The following is a 21,924-nucleotide window of genomic DNA, read 5'->3' as shown; positions in this document are numbered from 1 at the left end:
TGTCCAGACCCAGCCATGCGCCTGGATGTGCAGGGGTTTCTACTAGGGCAGTGGATAGAACTATGTGCAAAGCCCCCTCAGGCTGCCCCGAGGCCCATCTACCCACTATGGGCTAACACTCCAAGCACAAAGCCTCAGGCCTCTGGCTTGACCCTGACCATGGCCCTAGGACTGTGCTGGGGCCTGGGGGGGTGCAGGCCCTCTGCAGGGAAGCCAGGGGCCCTGAGGCCAGGCCTCGGCTCGCCTTAAGTCCAGAAACGTCCTGGGGCCACAGCGTCCAGGTTAGAAAAATGGTTCAAGCGCTCTCCTTGCCCAGCCCTTGCTCTGATATGTGGTTATGATTAGGGACCCAGGGCTGAGGGCGAGCCGGTCCGTGTGGTTTCCCTAACTCATCTGAGTTTGGGTCTGGCACACAGACCCTGGTCTCCTCCCCAGCAGGCCCGAGGGCCAGCCGTGGACATGCATGGTGGCCACTGCAGGCACAGAGCCCACTGGCCTGGCTGCCCATGAGCCCAGGGGTCCCCTCGATCCACACACAGAAGGTAAGGTCCTCACTCCAGCCCGATCGCCCCCAAGGAGACACAGAGGCCAGGACGCGGGCATCCGGGGACCTGTGTCCGGCAGGGTTCGAGGAAGGCGGGGCAGGGCTCGGGCAGCGGTGTGAGTGGTTTTAGAAAAGCGGCAGCTCCTTCGTGCCCAGTGGGCAAGGGCGGACCCGGGGCAACTGGGACACCTGGGGGTGCCCGCCCAGCTTGGGGTTAGCCAACTCCAGGACCACGTCAAACACGCACAAAAAAGTCAAGTCACAAGCTCCAAAGCTGGGGGTGGGGGGCGGGAGGGGGGGCGTTGGTCAGAGGACCGTGGAGGAGGAGGAGGAGGAGGAGGAGGAGGAGGAGGCGGGAGGATTAATGACACCAGGGTGGGGAAAGACGGGGCGGGCGGGCGGGGCTGGAGGGCCGAGGCGGGAGGAGGCCTGCAGACCTGGCGAGGTGAGTGCGTGTTCGCTCCGTCCGTCAGCAGCGGTTATGGGCATAGCAGCAGCGGGCAGGCTGGCACTGGCATTCAGAGGGTTAAAAGCATTGGCGCTGAGCGGGTGCTCTTCCCACTGATCATATTTACCCATGAGCGCCTTTCTAATAATAGCCTCCAGCCCCATGTTGGTGCTGGCATGCTCCTGCACCGCCTGGCTTCTGCAGGTCATGAGGCCTGGGAGAGAGACACACACACAGAGGGGCCAGGAGGGGGCCAGAGGGGGAGGGAGAGAGAAGCACAGAGGGAGAGAGGGAGGAGAAGAGAGAATACACAGTGAGCACATTTCGGCAAAGCGACGATCGGTTTCCCTGTCTACCCCGCCCGCCCTGGTCTTCCCTGTGGGGCGATGGGTGGGAGGCCTCCCTCTGACTCGGACACTGGAGACTCTTAGGGATTCCTGGTGCGGGTGAGGGGGAGAGGTGGGCTTTGGGGAAGTTACATGCTCATCACCCCCCACCAAGCCTCACTTCTACTCTGCCCTCTGGGGAATCGGAAGCTCTTTCTGGCTCCCTAACCCCAGCTGGGGCTGCGTCATTATTTAAAATCCAAGTGGACTTAAAAACAGGGAGTGGGGTGGAGGGCGGGATCAGAGGTTCCCTTATTGAGGGGAAAGGGCTGTGGGGAAACTAAGCCCAGCCTGCGTGCAGCGCTGGGCGTGGGGGAGTCCTTCTTTGGTTCCCAGGGCTGCGGAGAGGGACGGGGGGAAGGTGACCAGACAGTCCTCTGGCTGCCCCAACCTGGGAGCCCCCAGCCCCCTGCCTGTCCCCCACCCCCCCACAGCTGGGGCCTAACTCTCCTCCCACGCCTTCTCCCCACCCAGGGAGCCACGAGGAGAGAGAGGTGCAGAGACGGACGGTGAGGGAGGGTGGCAGCCATGCAGTTACGGTGCGTGCGGGGGTCAGGGCAGAGCTGGAGACAGTGGCCTGGCCGCGCCCGCCCGGCCACCCCGGCCCACAGTGGTCCGATCGACGGTTGCCCCCGTGGAGCCTTCCAGACACCCACTGCGAAGTCAAGCCAGTTACTCCTCTTTTTCTGTTCACCAGGTTTTCTGACCCTCTCGTGTTTCCTAGGGACTAATTTTGCAAACCCTGGGGAATGTGCCTCTTTGGGGTATTTTTTGTTGTTGTTAAACCAGACTTCGCTTTCAAAAACCGCCGACAAAGCTCTCTGCCTGCCACCAGGCAGAATTTTTCATGAATTTTAAAACTTTTGCTCCGAGCCAACTGTATGATTAGCAAGTCTGGCTGACCCCTGACTCATCTGTAAACTGGACTGCTGACTTCGTGACACGGCAGCTTCTAAGATCACATTTCTAAAGCAACTATCTGCTGTCTACGTTTCCTTTTTCTCTTCTTCCTTTTACTTTCAAACTCGTTCACAGCCACAAGACCCCTTGACTTTTTTTTTTTTTAACTGGGTGTTGGCCATGTTTCATCAGCACTTCAAATAAAAAAAAAGCCATGTCCATCAAGAAAAAGCAAATTTTCCTACAGGGGTGATGGATGGGTGGAGGGGCAGGGAGAGCATTTATGATCCTACAAACTTAAACAGAGGGAAGTGGAAAAAAAAGATGTGAGGGATGCTGGTCATGATGGTTCCTCAGTAGGTTAGCATCCTACAATCACAGATGAGCCTGACACCAAGGTCATGGATACATGGTCTGACTGGTGCTTAGTCAGGAAGCTGACCCACCACCAGTCCTGAAGCAGGAGCTAAAGCAGCAGAGACTAAGGTCTGGGGGAAATTCTTTTGTTTGGATTACACGGCTTCAGAAAAAAAAAAGTTGGATCTAATTTATATACAAGTTTTCACATAAATCTTGGTTGTTGCGCATGAATTTCTACATACACGTGCACCTGCGTGTCTCAGTGTTTCAGTCAAGGTTCGGAACATTCTGGAAACATCCATTTCTGACCATCTTGTTGTTTCGACCAAACTGCCTCCTCCCTGTTGCCTAAGGCTCAGCATTTAGAGGCCCCGTGGCCCCTTGATACAATCCAATAGTTGTCTTTTGCTCACCCTGTGCCTGGAGCTGTGATGGCCCCAGAGAAGGTCAATATGTCCCCCTGTGTTCCTCCCGAAGATGCTCCCACTCTGGCAGAGCGTCAGCCCCATCTGCTCTGGGCTCAGCCTTTTCACACCAGACACAAGGCCCTTCCCCACCCAGCCCTACAGAGGCAGCAGAAATGCACAGTGTGGCCCCTACTGGAGGCTGGGGGATCCAACCCCAAGGGCTTCCAACGCATCATAGAAGGCTTAAGTTTCAGCTTTAACACACGTGTGGATTTTACGCTCCTCTCAGAATACATCTGCAGTGTTCCCCTAGCCCCCTGGCTAGCATTTTCAAGAAAAACTGATGCTCTAACTACATAAAATGCCCACCTGGACCGCGAGGGCAGCCTATATGCACACAGGCTCACTCCCCATCCACAGACTCGAGTCTCCATCTGAGACCCCAACAAACAAGCCGGGCAAGTTTCTGGACAGCTGTGTGTGATTCTAACACTGTCCTAAATGCACCAGGAGGCCTTGAAATTGAACTTCAAATAGAGACTCATTGCAGGCCTCTCCCTCCCCCGCCTCCGGCCTTTTATGTGCATCTGTATCCCCACTGCAAGGTTTGCTTAGACCAGAGGAGGGGACACACTCGAACTGAGAAAGGCTGCTTGTCACCACGGCTACAGCCAATGTGGGGCCCAGAGACCTCCATGACCTCACTCCCGAGTCTCCTCCTGGGTCCAGACACCCAGTGTGACCTCCCCAGGGTGCATAGTGACAGGGCTGGGGTGAGGGGACAGGCACAGGGCTGGCGGCCCCCGGGATGGATGGTTACCTGCTCCGGTGATGGCGGGCATGTTGAAAATCTCCGTCCCCGGCTGGCCGATATCTGGAGGGGGATGATAAGAAGGGAGAGGGCGATGGGCCCATGGATCCTGGAAATCATCTGCCCCGTCCCCCCCACCCCACGCCCCTGCCACCCGCCCCGCTTCCCTGTCTGGTCTAGGCAAGGTGCGCCAGCCAGGAGCTTGTGCAATGCAGCAGGCCTAGTCTCGGTCCATGGGATTCTCCTGGCAACAATACTAGAGCGGGTTGCCATGCCCTCCTCCAAGGGATCTTCCCGACCCAGGGATTGAACTCGTGTCTCTTGACATCTACCTGCATTGGCAGGTGGATTCTTTACCACTAGCACCACCTGGGGCAGCACTTGAGAGTCTGTATTTCTTTTTAAAAAAGACAGCCTGCCATACATAACACCTCACTTGGCTATGTCTCGAGTTTTGGAAGTTTGACTACCCTATGTGTGTGTGCTAAGTTGCTCAGTCATGTCTGACTCTTTGCAAGAGACCCCATGGACTGCAGCCCTTCAGGCTCCTCTGTCCATGGGATTCTCCTACAAATGGACTCTGAGTGCTTGTGTGGAGGTTCTAGCACAGCTAGAGGGGAGCACAGAGCTACTCATACACCCTTGACCAAAGAGGGGGTCATCCTCTTTAACTGTGCGCACGGCTCTGGGAGGCACACGCGTGCAGCAGTGAGGGAGGAAGGGGACACCTGCCAGACAGCCAGGTCAGCCAAATCAATCCTGGTGACCAATGGGGTGACAGAGGTCACAGCCAGGTGGCCCTGACATCTGAGATTTTGCATTCTGAGCCAGCTCTCGGGGGCTGCTCATCCACTGGCCAGTGCACGGCACTGGACAAGGTTCTGGACTTAACAGCCTGGGCCAGGGACTGTCTGAAAGGCTGTGATGCCAGCCCCAGAAGAAAAGGCTCTGCAAGGCCCTCGAACTCCCCCTGACTAAAGAGCTCTTTGAAGCTGGGGATGTGAGGACCCTCCATTCATTGGTTTACCAGCTCACAGGTTCTCTTGAGCGTCTGTTATGGGCCAGGCGCTGTGCTAATAGGGGTGGGGAGCTGAGCTAGGACTGACATCCAGGAACCACACAAACAGGGGAAAATCACATATGTGAGGAACACCGTGAGTGGCAGACACATGGAGCCCTTGTATGAGCATGACCTCAGTTGCTGGTGCCCAGCGTGAACTGGCCCGTTCATGCAAATATTCCCTGAGAGCCCTCTGTGTGCTGGGCACCATTCTGGGCACTGCATTCTGTGCCACCAGATACCTACAGCAAAAAGAGAGACCACCCTGGGCTCCTTGAACATGAGGTGACGGGCCAGCGGGAGAGGCGGTCGGCAGGTCCACCCGGCCCTGCTGGTCCCCAATCCTGCCCCCCGTCACCCCGCTCCCGGGGAGAGGTGGGCCCCTTACTGTATTCTGGCTCATTCCGGTTGTGGGTGTTCAGCTTCTTATTGATCTCCTGTTTCTTAGATTTGACCATGGCCGAGTTGCTCTCGGTCAGCTTACTGAAGAACGCTGGCGGCTGGCTGGTGTTGCCTGGAGATTTGGAGCCCATCCTGTTGTAAGAATCAGACATCCCAGGTCAGTTCACTTGGCGCTGAGGTTGCACACCCTTGATGACGGGGCGCTTACCACCTGAGCTGCCTTAGAAATTCAGAATGATGCTTCTCCCACCCCCGAGCCTGCTTCCTTGGTCTCTTAGGGACCATGTCTCCTGAAATCCTCTATCCTTGGCTCAGAATATCTCTGGAGAACCCCAGCTGTCCTGGTGGGCCATACCTGTCTGCCTACCACAGTCAGACGCCCAGAAAAGGGCTTGTGGAACCAAAACAGGCTCAGATCACACCTTCCCCTGAGATGAGGGGGTTTTTTTCTCTGCCTCCATCCCCACCCTGGGCCCTGGCTTGGTTCAGAACATTTAGCTCTTTAAATCTCAGATCCTCAAGTGTCGGCAACAGGGGCCCAGCCTGAGCTGAGAGACCCCAGCCCAAGACTCTGGAAGTTGTCATGGAGGTCTCCCAAGTTTCGACCTTGTTTAACAGTAGGTCTGAGGTCCTCAGTTGCACCCCGAAGCCCTTGTCAAGCCCCCAGTTGCACAGCGGTGGACCGAGGCCACAGGTGGGCAAGGGCTGTATTCCTGAGCACCCCAGGAAGGGGAGGGGCCACCAAGAAGATACCTGGGCTCCGCCTGTTCCCCGTCCCGGTACAGCAGCGGGTACATGGTGCCCCGCGGATGCCCAGGCTCCACCATGCCCTCCGGCGGGGACACAGGTTCGATACCATCCTCGCTGCTGCCCAGGGCTGATGTCTTGCTTGGCTCTGGAGACCTGGGTGGAGAGAGGGTCCCAACGGTGGTCAGAGCTCTGAGCTCTCTCTCTTGAAGGGGGTGCACCCCTCCCTCCACTCCCCTGCAAGCCCTGCCTCACTCTAAACCTGCGCTTAGCACACTTTTCCTATAAGGGGCCATATAGTAAGTATTTCAGGGGTGATGGGCCAGTTGTGGTCTCGACTATATTCTTCTTCATTTAAAAAGAATAATCCTTTAAAAATGTAAAAACGTCTTTAGCTCACGGACTGTGCAAGAACAGGCTATGGCGGGATTTGGCCCATGGGGGGCACTTTGTTGAACCCCTGCTGCTCCCCCACGCCAGGGACCCCATTGCTCCCCCAAGGACATCCTGCCATCTCCTTTCCTCTGTGTGCTACCCGGAGTGGCTCCCTCATCCTAATGGAGGGCCCTCAGGGGGGCCCTTCCCTCTCCTCTCCGACCAGGGGCCCCTCGGGGTAACCAGGAGTGTGAAGTGCATGGGTGCCTGCTAGGAGGCTGCTCTCACATCACACAGCTCTGCTTCGAATCCCAGCTCTGCCACTTACTGGCTGCGTCCCTGTGGGCAAGTGAGTTCACTGCTCCATGCCTCAGTTTCTTCATCTGTGAAATGGGGTAACACTGCCTATACTTCCTGAGGCTGTGGTGAGGATCCTGGTTGGCGTGTGTGAAGGGTTTAGCTTGGTGCCTGGAACCCCCACAGAGTGTGGTGTACATATCAGCTAGGGGTCCAGCTGCTCTGTGACCTTGAGCCAACTCCCCAACCTCCCTTAGCTTCACCCTTCCCGCAGCAGACACCTCACGAAGCTCCTCGGTGGGGGCTGGCAAGGGGCACCCCGTCTCCCACCCCTGCTCACCTCTTGCCCCCTTCACTGTGGGGTGAGCCACGGGCCTGGGTGCCGTGGTCCGGGGGTGGGAGGTAGAGGTCGCTGGGCGGGCGGCGAAGGTCCAGGACAGGGCAGCTGGCTCCGGGAAAGGAGTAGAGGGGGGCGGGGAGGGGCGCGCTGAGCTGCTGCGGGTGGTGCCGCGTGTAGTCCTGCGTGATGACCTCCTGCAGGCCAAGGATCAGAGGAGACATGAACGGTCAGGTGCCAGCCAGCTGCCAGAACCTTCCAGATGGGGTGAGGGCTGAGCTAGCGTTGGGGGTAGAACCTTGGGGCGTGGTCCTTGGCTCCCCAGGAGCTTTGAGCCTGTTTATAGCAGCTCAATGCCCCCAGGTGCATGGGGTGAGGCCCGAAGTGCCCACCTGGGCCCAAGATGGGTCAGATTCAACTGGCCAGCGTGTGTGAGGTATGGATCGTGGATGAGCTTGTGCACCTGACGCCCCATCAGTGGAGGAGGAGGGACACCTGAGTTGGAGACGACTCTGGGACCCCCGGCATGACGTGCCCTTGTCAACCCCCAGATCCCTGGTTCGCCCCCCACCCCTACCCAGGACTCAGTTTACCTGTCAGAGGACGTGTGGACCCTCCTCCCCTCCCTTTCTCAGGACCTAGTCCCGCCCCAGGTGCAAAGGCAATGACGAGGTGGGGTAGTTACACTGATGTGCTGTGCCAGGGTGACGACCCGCTGGTGACCTTTGACCCCTGGGGTGGTCTGGAGCAGCGGGCTGGACGAGGGCTGGTTCTCGGGCAGCGGCCGCAGGTGTGGGAGGTGTGCCGCCTCACCGCTGAGCTTTCCTGGGCCTGCGGGCAGAGCAGGGCTGGTCAGGGCGTGGCCGGGGTGGGCAAGGCCGGTGCCCCCCGGGGCTGCCGTCCTCAGATCCCAGCTCCGCCCTTTGAGCTGAGACACGGGGCTGACTCCACCACCTCCAAGTGCCTTGGCTTCCCCATCTGTGTGGGGCAGGACCCCACCTGGCTGCTTGTGCCGCAGGTCTCCCTCCAGGTGGCTCTTGTCGAGCTCCTCCAGGTGCTTGGGGAGCCCCTTGTCATGGGTCAGGCTGGGCGAGCTCACGGGGCTCACGGGCTCTACCCCGTCGGGGCTGTAGCTGCCGCCGTGGTAACCTGCAGCCGGGCGAGGCCCTGAGTTAGGCCAAAGCCAGGGCCAGGGCTGCCCTTCCCAGCCCGCCCCTCCACGCTGGATGGGTTCCCCCGGGCCAGAGGCGGGGAAGATTTGGGCAGACGGAGAGCGGGAGTGAGCCAGCGTGAGGGCTGCTGGCCAGCCAGGGGTGGGGACATGTCGGGAAAGGAGGGTGAGACAGCACTGCAGAGAGAGGTGGACGGAGAAGAAAGGCAGAGAACAAGACACACAGGCAGACAGGTGGAGGGAGATGGAGAGAGACCCAGAGACAGTGAGAGACGGACAGCAACAAGGTGCCAAAGGGGGACCGGAGACAGACCCGGCTGGTGGGGGCCGGACGTGGGGACTGAGATGGCGCAGGATGGGTTTCGGGCAAGGGAGTGTAGAGGTAGCGGATGGGTGGCGAGGGTGTGAGGTCAGTGTGGTGGCGAGTGACACTCAGATCCCAGGGTTGTCCGCCCACATCCCCCTCTCCAGCACAGAGGAGCCCTGAGCTGGGGCTGGAGGTGGGAGACAGGCACAGAAGACTCCCCTCTTCCCTGGGGAAGCTGGCTGGTGGGTCGGCAAGGTAGACATGGGGCCAGAGCATCCCCAAGACCCCCTCACAACCTGGGCAGAGGACGCTGGGGCCAGGTTCCCAGCTCCTCCTGGGAAGCGGGAGGGTGTTTCTCTTTCCTCCCTGACGTCCCCCTCACTGTACGCCTCGGGGGCAGTGGGGCGGGGTGGGGGAGGCAGCCTCCAAACCACACACAGCAGCAGGCAAAGGCGTGGGCCTGCGCCCCTCCGCAGCCCCGCTCCCCAGACAAAGGTACAAATGGGGAGATGGGAGGCGCGGCTGGAGTCAAAATCACAGATCCATTCATTAAAGGAAAAAAAAGCGAAAATCCAAAAGAAAAAAGAAAAATCATGATAAAAACGATGTGCAAATGATGCAGTGCTCCCCCCTCCGATCGGAGGGGTGGGTAGGCGCAGCTTGAGGAATCATCAGAGCGTGCAATCGACGAAGACGAGCTTCAAAACAAAATACCAAAACCAACGAAAAATGGGGGGAGGGGAAAAATAAAAAGCAGAGATCTGAAAATATCTTTAGGCCACAAGACGGGGTGGGTGGGCGGCGGGGCCGGAAGTCTTACCATCGCGAGGGGAGTCGTTGGCCAGCGAACCTCCTTCTCGCGGCCCTTTATCGTGAGCAATTTGACGCATGATTATCGCGTCTATGAAGGTGGCCGCTGTCAGGGTGGTCTTACCCAGAGAACGGAGTTCCAATTCCTGGATGGAAAAGGGTTTACTTTGAGTCTTTTCCCGGTGCAGGTCCGCAGCTGAGGCGGGGGGCGCCGGCTGGTCCGGGCTGGCGTGGTGGGACGCGAGGCTCTTCGCTGGGGCGCGGGCGATGGCCGCGTGGCCGGAGCCGGGGGGCGCCAGGGGCCGAGGCTCAGAGCCCTTGCCGGGGGAGGAAGCGGGCTCCAGCCCGGCGCGGGCTGGAGGCTTGGCGAGGAACGTGTGGCCAGCGTCCGCGCGGGGCCGCTCGGGCCGAGCGACCCGAGGGGCCTCCTTAGGCAGCAAGACAGGCTCCATGAGGGTGGGGTAGACCCCGTCGAGGGTGCCGCCCAGCGGGCAGTGGGTGGCGGGTGGGAATGTGGCAGCTGGGCGGACAGGCGAGGAGGTGGAGGTGGACCTGGGGGAGGAGAGAGGGAGGGTCAGCAGCTGCAGGAGTCGTAGCTGTGGCCCTTGAGGCTGAGGCAGGGTCACTCACTCACTTTGACACTCTGAGGGGTCGCCACTGCCCAGAATAGCTCCCACATTCCCCAAAATAAACCCTCCCAACTGTGGCCTGCGAGACCCCATGCCATAGGGCCTCACCTACCCCATCCATCCATCCATCTACCCATCCATCCATCCATCCACCTACACACCCATTCATCCATCTACCCATCCATCCATCCACCCACACACCCATGTACCCATCCATCTACCATCCATCCATCCATCCACCCATGCACCCACGCACCCATCCATCTACCATCCATCCATCCATCCACCCATGCACCCATCCATCCATCCATCCATCCACCCACACACCCATCCATCCATCCATCTACCCATCCATTCATCTATCCATCCACCCATGCACCCATCCATCCATCCATCTACCCAACTATCCATCCACCCACACACCCATCCATCCATCCATCCACCCACGCACCCATCCATCCATCTACCCATCCATCCATCCATCCACCCACGCACCCATTCATCCATCTACCCATCCATCCACCCACCCACACACCCATGCACCCATCCATCTACCATCCATCCATCCATCCACCCATGCACCCATCCATCCACCCATCCATCCACCCACACACCCATCCATCCATCCATCTACCCATCCATCCATCCACCCACACACCCATGCACCCATCCACCCATCCACACACCCATCCATCCATCCATCCACACACCCATCCATCCATCCATCTACCCATCCATCCACCCAGGCACCCATGCACCCATCCATCCATCCATCCATCCACCCACACACCCATCCATCCATCCATCTACCCATCCATCCACGCATGCACCCATCCATCCATCTACCCATCCATCCATCCACCCACACACCCATCCATCCATCCAGCTACCATCCATCCATCCATCCATCCACCCACGGACCCATCCATCCATCCACCCACGCACCCATCCTCCATCCACCCACACACCCATGCACCCATCCATCCATCCATCTACCATCCATCCATCCTTCCACCCATGCACCCATCCATCCATCCACCCATCCATCCATCCATCCACCCACACACCCATCCATCCACCCACGCACCCATGCACCCATCTATCCATCCACCCATGCACCCATCCATCCATCCATCTACCCATCCATCCATCCACCCACGCACCCATCCATCCATCCACCCACACACCCATGCACCCATCCATCTGTCCATCCATCCACCCACGCACCCATCCATCCACCCATCTACCCATCCATCCATCCATCCATCCACCTACGCACCCATCCATCCACCCACGCACCCATCCATCCATCCACCCACACACCCATGCACCCATCCATCCACCATCCATCCATCCATCCACCCATGCACCCATCCATCCATCCATTTACCCATCCATCCACCCACATACCCATCCATCCATCCATCCATCCACCCATGCACCCATCCATCCATCCAGCTACCCATCCATCCATCCATCCACCCATGCACCCATCCATCCATCTACCCATCCATCCACCCACCCACGCATCCATCCATCTACCCATCCATCCATCCACACATGCACCCATCCATCCATCCATCTACCCATCCATCCACCCAGGCACCCATGCACCCATCCATCCATCCATCTACCCATCCATCCACCCACCCACGCACCCATCCGTCCATCTATCCACCCACGCACCCATCCATCCACCCACGCACCCATCCATCCATCTACCCATCCATCCATCCACCCACACACCCATGCACCCATCCATCCATCCATCTACCCATCCAACCATCCACCCACACACCCACGCACCCATCCATCCATCCAGCTACCCATCCATCCATCCATCTACCCACACGCCCATCCATCCATCTACCCATCCATCCACCCACCCACACATCCATCCATCTACCCATCCATCCATCCACCCATGCACCCATCCATCCATCTACCCATCCATCCATCCATCCATCTACCCATCCATCCACCCATCCATCCATCCATCCATCCATGCGCCCATCCATCCATCCATCTACCCATCCATGCATTCATCCATCCACCCACCACCCATCCATCCATGATCCCATCAACCCAAAACCTCTTACTGAGCACCTACTATGTCAGGCACTGTTCTAGACATCAGGGATATGACAGGGCACAAAACAGACAAAACTGCCTTATGTTCTAGGCGAGGAGACACACTACGTACAGGCTCATATGATAACATGATAAATTAAACTCCTATTATTGTGGCAGTTGCTTGAAGGTAACGATTCTGGGTGGAAAACAAGCAAACAGCAAGGGAGCTCTCAGGCATGGGTGGGGTAGGGTGTCTCCCTGAGGGGCTGGCATATGAGCTAGAGAGGAAGTAAGCAAGCCCCGTGAAGAATCAGAACGCCAAGGGCAAAGGCCCTGAGTGTGGGCCAGGGTGGGTGGTTAGAGGAAAGGGCAGGGGCACCCAGTTCTTCCACCTCAGCCACCAGGGGCCACACAGGGCTTCTTGCTGTCTTCTCTGCCCGGAGTGCTCTCCTCACTCCAATTGGGCTGGAGCTGGCTACTCGAGAGTCCCATGCCTCTTCCTTCAGGCAGCCTTCCCTGATTGCTGCCTTGGTCTAAACCATAAGCCCTAAGAGGGCAGGGCTTGCATCACCATATCCCCCATACCCAGCACAGGGCAGGAGACCTACTGCAAGCCCACCAGGAGGAAGAAATACACAAATGCACTCCCTCTGACCTTCAACTGCTGCTGCTACTGCTGCTAAGTCACCTCAGTCATGTCTGACTCTGTGTGACCCCATAGACGGCAGCCCACCAGGCTGCCCCGTCCCTGGGATTCTCCAGGCAAGAACACTGTAGTGGGTTGCCATTTCCTTCTCCAGTGCATGAAAGTGAAAAGTGAAAGTGAAGTCGCTCAGTCATGTCTGACTCTTAGTGGCCCCATGGACTGCAGCCTACCAGGCTCCTCCGTCCATGCGATTTTCCAGGCAAGAGTACTGGAGTGGGGTGCCATTGCCTTCTCCGCTGACCTTCAAAGATAGTCTTGGACATGAGCTGGCCCGACTCTATCTCTCATTGGCTTCTCTCTCTAGTCCAATGTTTCCATGAGGAAGTCTTTCACTAACCCTCACCCTCAAGGGTCTTCCTCAGCTGCCACTGGGGAAGGCTTTGATGTTCCTGCTCCAGCTTCTCACTGGCTGTCGCTGGTGGGAACTCATGTCTGGGCACCCTGCTCTTAAGAGTCAGGTGCTCCTGTTCTGTATAACTGCTGGAAACTGACTCGGAGGACACCAAGACGATGCTTTTGGTAAATGATATTATTTTTTTGTAATTGGAATTGTGGTGGGGAGGGCGTGATTTAGAGCAGCCAAGTGTGGGGAGACTTGCATGAAGGGACGCTTCATTTTGGAAGAAGCAGCTGCCTCCACACAGGTCCCTGGGCAGGGAGGGGCCCTGGGGAAACACCTGCCCCCGGTCAGGCAGCTCAGCCCACAGGCCTTGGGCAGTGGTAGGAGGTGGGTCACCAGCGGGGACTTGGGCCTGTTGTGATAGGAAGTGGACTCCGGGGACCAGACACATCCGGGACCTCTGCAGGTTCTCCAGTCTCCAGGGAACCTCTGGACTTGGTCCAGACAAGAGGCACCCGATCTCCTCCTCCCTGTGGGGCTCTGCTGAATGAATACCTGGGGGAGCAGGAAAGCCTCTCCTCACAGCCCTCATGCTCTCTCTCCCTCTCTGCTCCAGACTCCATTCCTGAACTCCATAACCTACCCAAGCTGCTCACCTATCCACCCACCCAACTCCCCATCCACCTACTCATCCATCTACCTACCCAGCTCATCACCTATCCACCTCCCCATCTACTCACCCACCCACCTACCACCTAACCAAATATCCATTCCTCCACTTACCCGACCCATCATCTGCCTATTCACCCATCTACCCTCCATCCACCGATGTAACCATCTAACCATCCAATCAGCCTCCCATCAATTCATCCACCTATTCACCTAGCTCTAACCACCAGTCCATTCGTCCACCCACTGTCATCTGTCTGTCCACCTACCTATCCATTCATCTAGTCTGCCATCCATCCATCTACCACTGACCCACCTATGCACCTACCTACTCACCTGTCATCCATCCACTTATCCATCCATATAAATGGATAATATCCACTTACCCAAATCTATTACTACCCATCCATCTAACCAAATCACCCATCAATTTACCTCCTCACCCAACTCTCTGCCCACCCATCGCTCACTCTCCCATTTATCCCTGGACCCATTGGTACCCGCGCACATTCCTCTACCTGTATCCAGCGACCAGCCCCCCACTCCTCGCCCCCCCCACCATGGGCCTGTCCCCTCCCCTGTGCCAACCTGGCCCACCTCAGGACCGTAGGCGTGCTGGGCTCCACGGAGGTGATGATGCTCTTCATGCCCGTGTTGTGCAGCACACTGGGCCTCTGCTGGATGGTGTCCTGGGTCCGCGGTGAGATGGGCGAGTGCTGGTGGGCATGGGAATGGGAGGCGGGGCGGCTGCTGCTGCTGCCCCCACCCCCGCTGCTGCCACCGCCACCACCGCCACTGCTCTGCTCCGTACCTGGGGGAGGCAAGCTGTGCTATCAGACCCCTGGTGCAGCTGCGAAGACCCCGCCCCCCGGGGCGCGGGCTGGGGGCTCGGCCGTCCTACCGGGTCTCCAGATGGGCGCGTGCTCTACGGTGGTGGTGGACGTGAGGATGGACTTCTCCCGCTCGCGCTCGCGCTCCCGATCGCGCTCCCGTTCCCGCTCCCTCTCGGTCGAGGACGTGGTGGTGGGTTTTGTCAAGTGAGTGGGGCCTCCTGGAAACCCAAAGGCCTGAGGCTCAGCCCCAGGGACAGGAAGCCCCGCCCCCCACCACCCCGACTCATCTTCTGGGATGGAACAGAGAGGGCAAGGCATCTGCCCAAGGACGCCCAGCACTGGGGTGGGGGCATCACCTGGGGAGAGCGGTGAGCTGCTGAGCCGGCTGCTGAAGTGCTGGGGTGCGGTGGGGAGGTAGGCGAGGCGGTCCATGGCCGTGGCTGGTGTGCCTGGTGTCGGGGGCACCAGTACAGGCAGGTGTGGCACTTGAGACAAGTCGATGATGCCTGTGAGAGAGGAGGTGGGGCTGGGGGCTGCAGCGACGTGGGGAGGAGAGGAACCAGGCTGCCTGCTCGCTGACCGCACCACCCGGGGGAACACCGCACACCCTCTGAGAAGCAGCACTGCCTGGTGCTCCCTCCTTGGTGCACGCCCTAGGTCTGAATGCCGGCTGCTCACAGCCCTTCCTCCCTTTGCTCCCAAGCCCTGAAGTAGAGGTAGCTTGCAGGTGGCGCCACTGCATACACTGCTGTGCCCCTTGTGCCTGTGACCCTAGGCCATCAGTTGCTTGTATTCAATCCCCACTGTTTGAAATACCTAGTGTGACCAGTTTTAACAACTAGACCCTAACTAGGACTTGGTTGTTCTGAAAGAACATTCCGGAAGTGTTTCTAGAGAGTGTAATATTCATGTGCAAAGTAACCACAGGCTGGTTGCTCATCAAGGGAACAAGAAATTCAAACAGCCTTACATTTACATGTTTTTTTTTTTTTAAGGACCACATACATCAACAGCACACAGGCACACGCAGAGCCCATGTGTCGTCCAGGATGCAACCACACACAACTCTAAACACTGGCAGGGTGGTGGGTAAGACGTGGGCTTTCATCGCCATGGTCCTGGGTTTGATCCCTGGTCGGGGAACTAAGATCCCACAAGCTGCGACATGCAGCTAAAATATATTAATAAGTTAAAAGAAACCGCCCGCTGGGTCTGTGCATGCTCTCAGCGAGGTGACACCACCTGGGACTCTACAGTGACCACTCTCGGCAAGGGCAGATGTACAGGCGTGGGCACATACGTGTCCTGTGCTTCAGGAACCTGGGCAGACCAGGGATAAGGCTGATTCTGGGTAGAGGGTCCTGCCCACCCGTGTGCCTGGCAGCACCCCGCCCCACCCACCTCGCGGGCCAGTGGCGTAGTTGAGGGCCAGTGAGGACTCTCGGGGCGACAGGCCCCTCAGCATGTCAGCTCGCTGGGCCATGGCGGTGGCCGCGTTGTGGTGCATCTGCTGCGAGGTGATGTAGTCGTTGATGATTGTCTGGCGGTTCTCCAGCGCCGCCGTGTCGGGGTAGCCGCGGATGAGGTAAGGCGGGTACAGGTGTGGGTAGGTGGGGTTGGGGGCCAGGTGCCGGGGCAGGTAATAGGCAGCGGCTGCCAGGAGAAGGGGAATAAGTTCAGGCCGGCCCACACCTCGGCTGGGAATGCCCCTCTGCCTGTCTTAATGCCCCCACAGCTTCTCCCAAACACTCCCACAAAACAGAATTGAGAGCCTCAAAGTAGAAAAACCCTTGCTCTCCAACATACACGAGGGTGCCTCTTGTTGATAATATTCTTGGGATCAAAATTCACCCAAACACAGGGTATCCGAAATGCAGATCACAAAAATACCTAAGGGCTGTGTCCTTTTACACAGATTTTCAGATCATGTCTGTTTGGGGAAAGCACACCCTTGAGCCCTCTTTTGATACATTTGCAATTTTCAAGGTGCTGATTAAGTCTCACAGGAAAAGAAAACCATTGAAAAAATGTTTAACCCAGCATGATCCTGAGAACCCCCCAAGAGAAATTCTTTTCTCACCTCAACTGCTGACATGACTGCAATGTTGGGTTCCCCCCCTCTCCCTGCCCTGCACCTCAGCTTCCCCTTCTAGTGGAGCCTAGCTGATGCCTGAGGAGCCCTTGGGCTGACACTGATGCTACAGGGTTCCTTGGGTCTGGGACAAATCACCTGCATCCAGAGGGATTCCTCGGGGTATGGAGGTGGGGTCGAAGGCCAGCGGGATGTGGCCGCGGTACAGGTCCACGCCGCTCACCCCCCGGAGCAGGTGCTCGTAGGGCGAGATGGGGTGGGGGTGGTGCTCAGGCACGCTGCTGTGTGGGGACTTAGCAATCTCCCGGGGCGTGGATGTCAGCTTTCGGTCCTGGGATGCCTTGCTGGACGAGAGACTGCCTGTGGGGATGAGCCAAGTGCAGATGGCATCGGACCTCAGACACGGGTGTCCCACGCCCTACGTGGGGGCTGTTGCAGCTAGTGCTTATGGGAAATCGTTTGAGGGTAGGGTCTCTGGGGTCCCAGGAACCAGGCCTCTTCGTCCATCCATTTGCCTCTAGTTCATTTTTCGTTTTTACTCATTCACTCATTTGCTTCTGCTTTTTATTCTTTTAAAAAGCTCATCCATTCTTCTGTTCCCTTTTCTTCTCATTCATTCAATCAACCAAAAATATTTATCATGTGTCTACGATATGCCTAGTACTTTCTAAGAGCTGGGGCTCCCCCACCAAACCAAACAGGAAAACCCTAGCCCCCATGGGGCTGACATTCAATGTAGGAGGCAGATGATCAACCAGTTATCAAAAAAGAATTTCAAAGTAATAAATGAAGAAAAATTTAAACTGTGATAGAATGTGACCAGAATAGTGAAGAGGGAGGGTGACCATAAGTAACCTCCCTGACAGTGTGACATTTGAACAGAGTCCTGAAGGGCAAAAAGAAACCAGTCAGGTAAAGATCTGAAGGGGGGAGGGTGCATTTCAAGCATAGGGAAACTGCACGTGCAAAGGTCCTGAGCAAAGAAAGCTGAGTGTGGTCAAGTAACAGAGATAAAGCCCTGAGATGGAAAGGCGGGTGGAGCTGGATCCTGCATGGCCATGGCGGAAAAACAGTGACTTTATTTTTCCCCCTAGGAGCAGTGAGAAGTCACTAGAAAGATTTAAGCAGAACAGTGGCGTAACTCATGTAAATATTTCAAAAAAGTATTCTGGCTGCCGTTTTGGGGAGCAGATTATAGCAGCACAAGAGAGTAGTCAGGGAAGCCAGGTAGACTGGAGGCGGCAGGGAGACGCAGAGAATTCTGAGGATGGTCTGGAGGCAGAACCCACAGGTTTGGCAGGTGGGCTGGCTGTGGCGGCCCAGAGGATGCTCCTGAGCTAAGGGGTGGACGGTAAAGCAGTTTTCGGAGATTAGAGCCCACGGCGGCCCCGCCCCCGCCCCGCCCCGCCCCTCCTTGCGCCCTCCCCCACGCACCCTCCTGCAGGCGCGGGGTGGGCTCCCGTGTGGTCACTGGTGATCCGCGGGGTAGGTGGCCGGCGAAGGGCGCTGCGTGGTCCTCGTAGGTCAGGGGGCTCTGTCGCGGCTTTCCCAGCTCAGGCACGATGACCGGGGCCCCCCGGGTGATGGAGCCCCCCGAGCTGCTGACGGCACCCGACCGGCTCTTCAGGCTCTCCTCGTAGCAGGCGCGCTCCAGCGCCCGGGTGTCGGCCATCACGTCCAGCGGGTGCACGGCCGGGAACGTCCGGCCGGGACTGCCGATGATGGAGCGCACGTCGTGCTTTTTGGAGCCAGTGGAGGACGTGCTGGTGTCATACTTGAGCGGGGTGCCCTGGCAGGGGGGGAGGGAAGGGGGACGTGACCACCAGTGGCACAACCTCTCTGAGCCTCAGTTTCTCTGCTAGGAAATGGGAGAGACATCTCACGCTCCAGGGGCAGGGGTGAAGGGCTTTGCTAAGCCTAAGATGAGCCCACCTGCCCTTGCCCTGCCCACCCCTGGCCCCCAGGGCCACCCTGGGGGCTGCAGAAGGGGGCACAAAGTGCAGAGGTCAGCCCTTCCTGAAGCAAGTGGGGGACCCTCGGTTGGCCCTTGGGATTTGCTGGAAAGAAACTTAACAACCCCATGAGGGTAAATGCCTTCTTCCCATCAGTCTGGGACCCTCCCTGACCCACCCAAAGCCAAGCCAGAAAATCCAGCAGTAAAATCCAGTTCCACCACCCTGAGGTTCAAGTCTCAGAGGTCAGGGCTAAGGTTATGTCTGCTCTTTGGCCAGAAAGGGCAGCTGAAGGAACAGGGGTCATGATGAGACTGTAACCCGGCTGCCTGGGAGAAGACCCCACCCTGTCTAAGCAAGCCTGGGAAACCTAGGATACAGTGGGCTCTGTGTCTTTGCAAGTAAGAGGACTCTGCTTTTATTCACGAATGTTTTACTTACTTTCTTAAGAAGAGGAAATGCCCTCATTTTAGAAAGAATATTCTAGAATCAGACTGGCCTCCCTTTTGGATCTACGATGGACTCTTGCCAGTGACCCCAAACTGCCTGGAGGCTGAGTGCCAAACCTGATCCCTGGCCTTCGACGGCCTTCCCACCACTCCTGCCTTTTCCCTAGGTGATTCTGAGCCTTGACTCAACTGTGAGGCCCCCTGGACACCTCCCTACCACCTCTTAGCCATGCAGTCCCCCATGGATCTCATTCTCCTTCCTGTTCACATCTCTGACCCTGTGAAAAGACAGTGGCCCTTAGGTCCTCTAAGGGACCAGCTCCTCACAGAGTCAGAGTTCATCTTCCCCTTCCAGGCTGGGGCTTCTGGGGGGCCCAGTGCAGGCAGTGGATAGGCGCAGGGGTTGGGTGGGGATGCAACCTGCCGGAGGAGGCCAAGACACAAAGATGCTACAGATGTAAGGACATCTGGATTTGAGGTTCACAATGGCCATTTACTTGCTGTGTGACCCCGGATAAGTTGCTTAACCTCTCTGAACCTGTTTCGTCACCACTAAAATGAGGACACCTCACAACACTGTTGTGAGGGTTACATAAGTCATGACGCCAAGTTCTCAGGCAGTGAGTGCCTGGCTCACACTTAGGGTGCAATCAAGCTTTAGTACACCTAGCTCTGGGCTCTCAGCAAGCTTCTTGACCTCTCTGGGCCTCAGTTTTTCAATCTGAAGAATGGGGGTGATGGGTATAACTTCATGCTCAGATGCTTCAGTTGTGTCTGACTCTTTGTGATCCTACGGACTATAGCCTGCAAGGCTCCTCTGTCCATGGGATTCTCCAGGCAAGAATACTGGAGTGGGTTGCCATGCCCTTCTCCAGGGGATCTTCCCAGTCCAGGGATCAAACACATGTCTCCTGTGTCTCCTGCATTGCAGGCGGATTCTTTACCCACTGAGCCACCTGGGAAGCCTGGGTATGACTCTCCTGGGCTGTAAATACAACTGAATGAGGTCATGAGTATAATATAAAGCACCTGCTATGGACCCTGGAATGGATGTAATGACAACTCAGTAGTTAGCAGCTGTGTGACCTTGGGTGTGGCACTCAACAAGTCCAGGCCTCAGCTTCCCACTTGTAGGGGCCAGAGCCATGCCTATTGGTATCCTCTACCCTGACCTTGGCCCCCGTACCTGCGTGATGGAGCCCTCCTTGAGCGGCCGGGGGGCCAGGGGCAGCTCAGGTGTGCGCCGCAGCTCCTCCCGTGGAATTTCGTGGATGGAGCGGCCAGCCTCCTTCACCGTCGCCACCAGGCCTTCGTGGGCTGGCTTCAGCTTCAGAGGACCCAGGGCCTCCAAGGGCCGGGCCTTGTAGGCCTCAGCCAGGTCCCGAGGGGGCGGAGGTGGCGGTGGCGGCGTGCCCTCGCGCTTCAGGAGCTTGGCCTCCCGGCGCTGGTAGTCTTCCTGGGCCTCCACGTAGGACCGTGGGATCCCTGCCAGGGAGGAGGGGGCGCTAACGCGTGGGCACTTGCCTCCCACCTTGCTCATCCTAACCTGGGGCAGATTCTGAAGCCTGACTACCTGGGTTCAAGTCCTCACGTGCTGTGTGACCTTAAGCACGTGACTTGACCTCTCTGAGCCTCAGGTTCTTCATATATAGAATGGGAGTATTAACTGAAGCACCTCACCAAGTCATTCACATTCAGTGGGATGATACAGATACAAAGCATGTTAAAAAGTACCTGGCTTGCCACTGACCAGCCAGGAGAACGTGGGTGTCTTCCTTTCGGAGGCTGTTCCATAAGATAAGGAACAGAGAGCACTTGGGGTAGCACCCAGCACAGAGCACAGGAGATGCTCATTAAATGACAGAGTGAAGGGTGATGGGTAGTAGTTTGCTTTCGATTTTTGTTTTCATGCCTTGCTCTGCCTTTCAACCTGCACCCGTACCTGTCACGTACACATGTGTTACACGCCTTCCCTGGGTGCCTATGGCACTCTGGTATGCCTTCCCTCCCCTGCCCATCTTGACTGTAAACCCGAGGGCCTGTTGCAGCTGCCACGAGGGTGCGGTGGCTGGGCACGCCGGGAGTAGAGGGCAACTTACCTTGTGTGATGGAGCCTCGGATATGGTGCTGCTCTTTGAGGTGGTGGGGGCTGTGTCGCTCAGGCGGGATGGCACGGCCCATGAGACCTGGAGGGGGCGGGCGACAGCACTGTCTCACGGCTCCCTGACCCGGCCTTGCGCAGTGACCGGCCAGAGTCTACAGCCCCTGCCTCCCTCCAGCGGGTCCCTCCAGCCACCCAGTCCCCGAGATGATGCTGGTGGTGGTGGCGACAGAGGACCCAGCTGGCAAGTGGCCCGCTTTCTGGGCCCTGTGCTACCTCCGGATGGAGGCTCAGAAACTCCCAGCCTCAGTTTTCCTATCTGTAAAGTCCAGATAACTATTCCTGCACTCCGTCCAGGGGGAGCTGATGTAACCCAGCAAGTGGGGAAGCCCCCCGGGGCAGGTCTTACGGCCCCCGCTCCACCCCCAGAGTAGGGAGCCGGGCAGGGCACACACCTTCTATGCTGGCTGAGGAGATGGCCCGGCTGACACGGCCCTCCATCATGTCGTAGGTGCGCTTGGGGGCGGCTGTCTCGTGGGGAGGGCCCGAGCTGCTCCTGCCGTCCTCCTTGGAGCACTGGGGTACGGACATGCCACCTGGAAACCAGACCACGCTTACGATGCAGAGCGGCCCCGGGAGGCTGTGTGCAGTGAGCCCAGGGCCAGCAAACTGGAGGGCCGGAAGGCGACGGCGGCTCAAACAGACCCCTGTCATGAGA

The 21,924-nt window shown here is 57.8% G+C and overlaps 1 protein-coding gene across 18 annotated transcripts in view; it reads right to left on the bottom strand.

Annotated features, from left to right (window-relative positions):
* Positions 1-21,924, bottom strand: part of NCOR2 (nuclear receptor corepressor 2) — a 237,298-nt gene that overhangs the window by 2,086 nt on the left and 213,288 nt on the right. For 8 of the 18 annotated variants that reach the window (XM_070769371.1, XM_070769376.1, XM_070769375.1 and 5 more), the window contains 17 exons: positions 21,662-21,802; positions 21,205-21,291; positions 20,292-20,590; positions 18,139-18,493; positions 16,843-17,064; positions 16,014-16,265; positions 14,969-15,118; positions 14,681-14,830; positions 14,368-14,590; positions 9,373-9,914; positions 8,074-8,223; positions 7,760-7,905; positions 7,078-7,271; positions 6,072-6,221; positions 5,305-5,450; positions 3,866-3,919; positions 982-1,206 (listed from right to left, as the gene is read on the bottom strand). In XM_070769371.1, the coding sequence (XP_070625472.1) occupies positions 982-1,206; positions 3,866-3,919; positions 5,305-5,450; positions 6,072-6,221; positions 7,078-7,271; positions 7,760-7,905; positions 8,074-8,223; positions 9,373-9,914; positions 14,368-14,590; positions 14,681-14,830; positions 14,969-15,118; positions 16,014-16,265; positions 16,843-17,064; positions 18,139-18,493; positions 20,292-20,590; positions 21,205-21,291; positions 21,662-21,802 (3,486 nt within the window). The remainder of the gene's footprint in view (positions 1-981; positions 1,207-3,865; positions 3,920-5,304; positions 5,451-6,071; positions 6,222-7,077; positions 7,272-7,759; positions 7,906-8,073; positions 8,224-9,372; positions 9,915-14,367; positions 14,591-14,680; positions 14,831-14,968; positions 15,119-16,013; positions 16,266-16,842; positions 17,065-18,138; positions 18,494-20,291; positions 20,591-21,204; positions 21,292-21,661; positions 21,803-21,924) is intronic. The other 10 variants (XM_070769384.1, XM_070769383.1, XM_070769389.1 and 7 more) reach the window with 6 other exon arrangements.

Source organism: Bos indicus, chromosome 17 (genome assembly GCF_029378745.1).
Source record: "Bos indicus isolate NIAB-ARS_2022 breed Sahiwal x Tharparkar chromosome 17, NIAB-ARS_B.indTharparkar_mat_pri_1.0, whole genome shotgun sequence".
Lineage (NCBI taxonomy): Eukaryota > Metazoa > Chordata > Mammalia > Artiodactyla > Bovidae > Bos > Bos indicus.
This window is presented reverse-complemented; position numbering and strand designations above follow the sequence as displayed.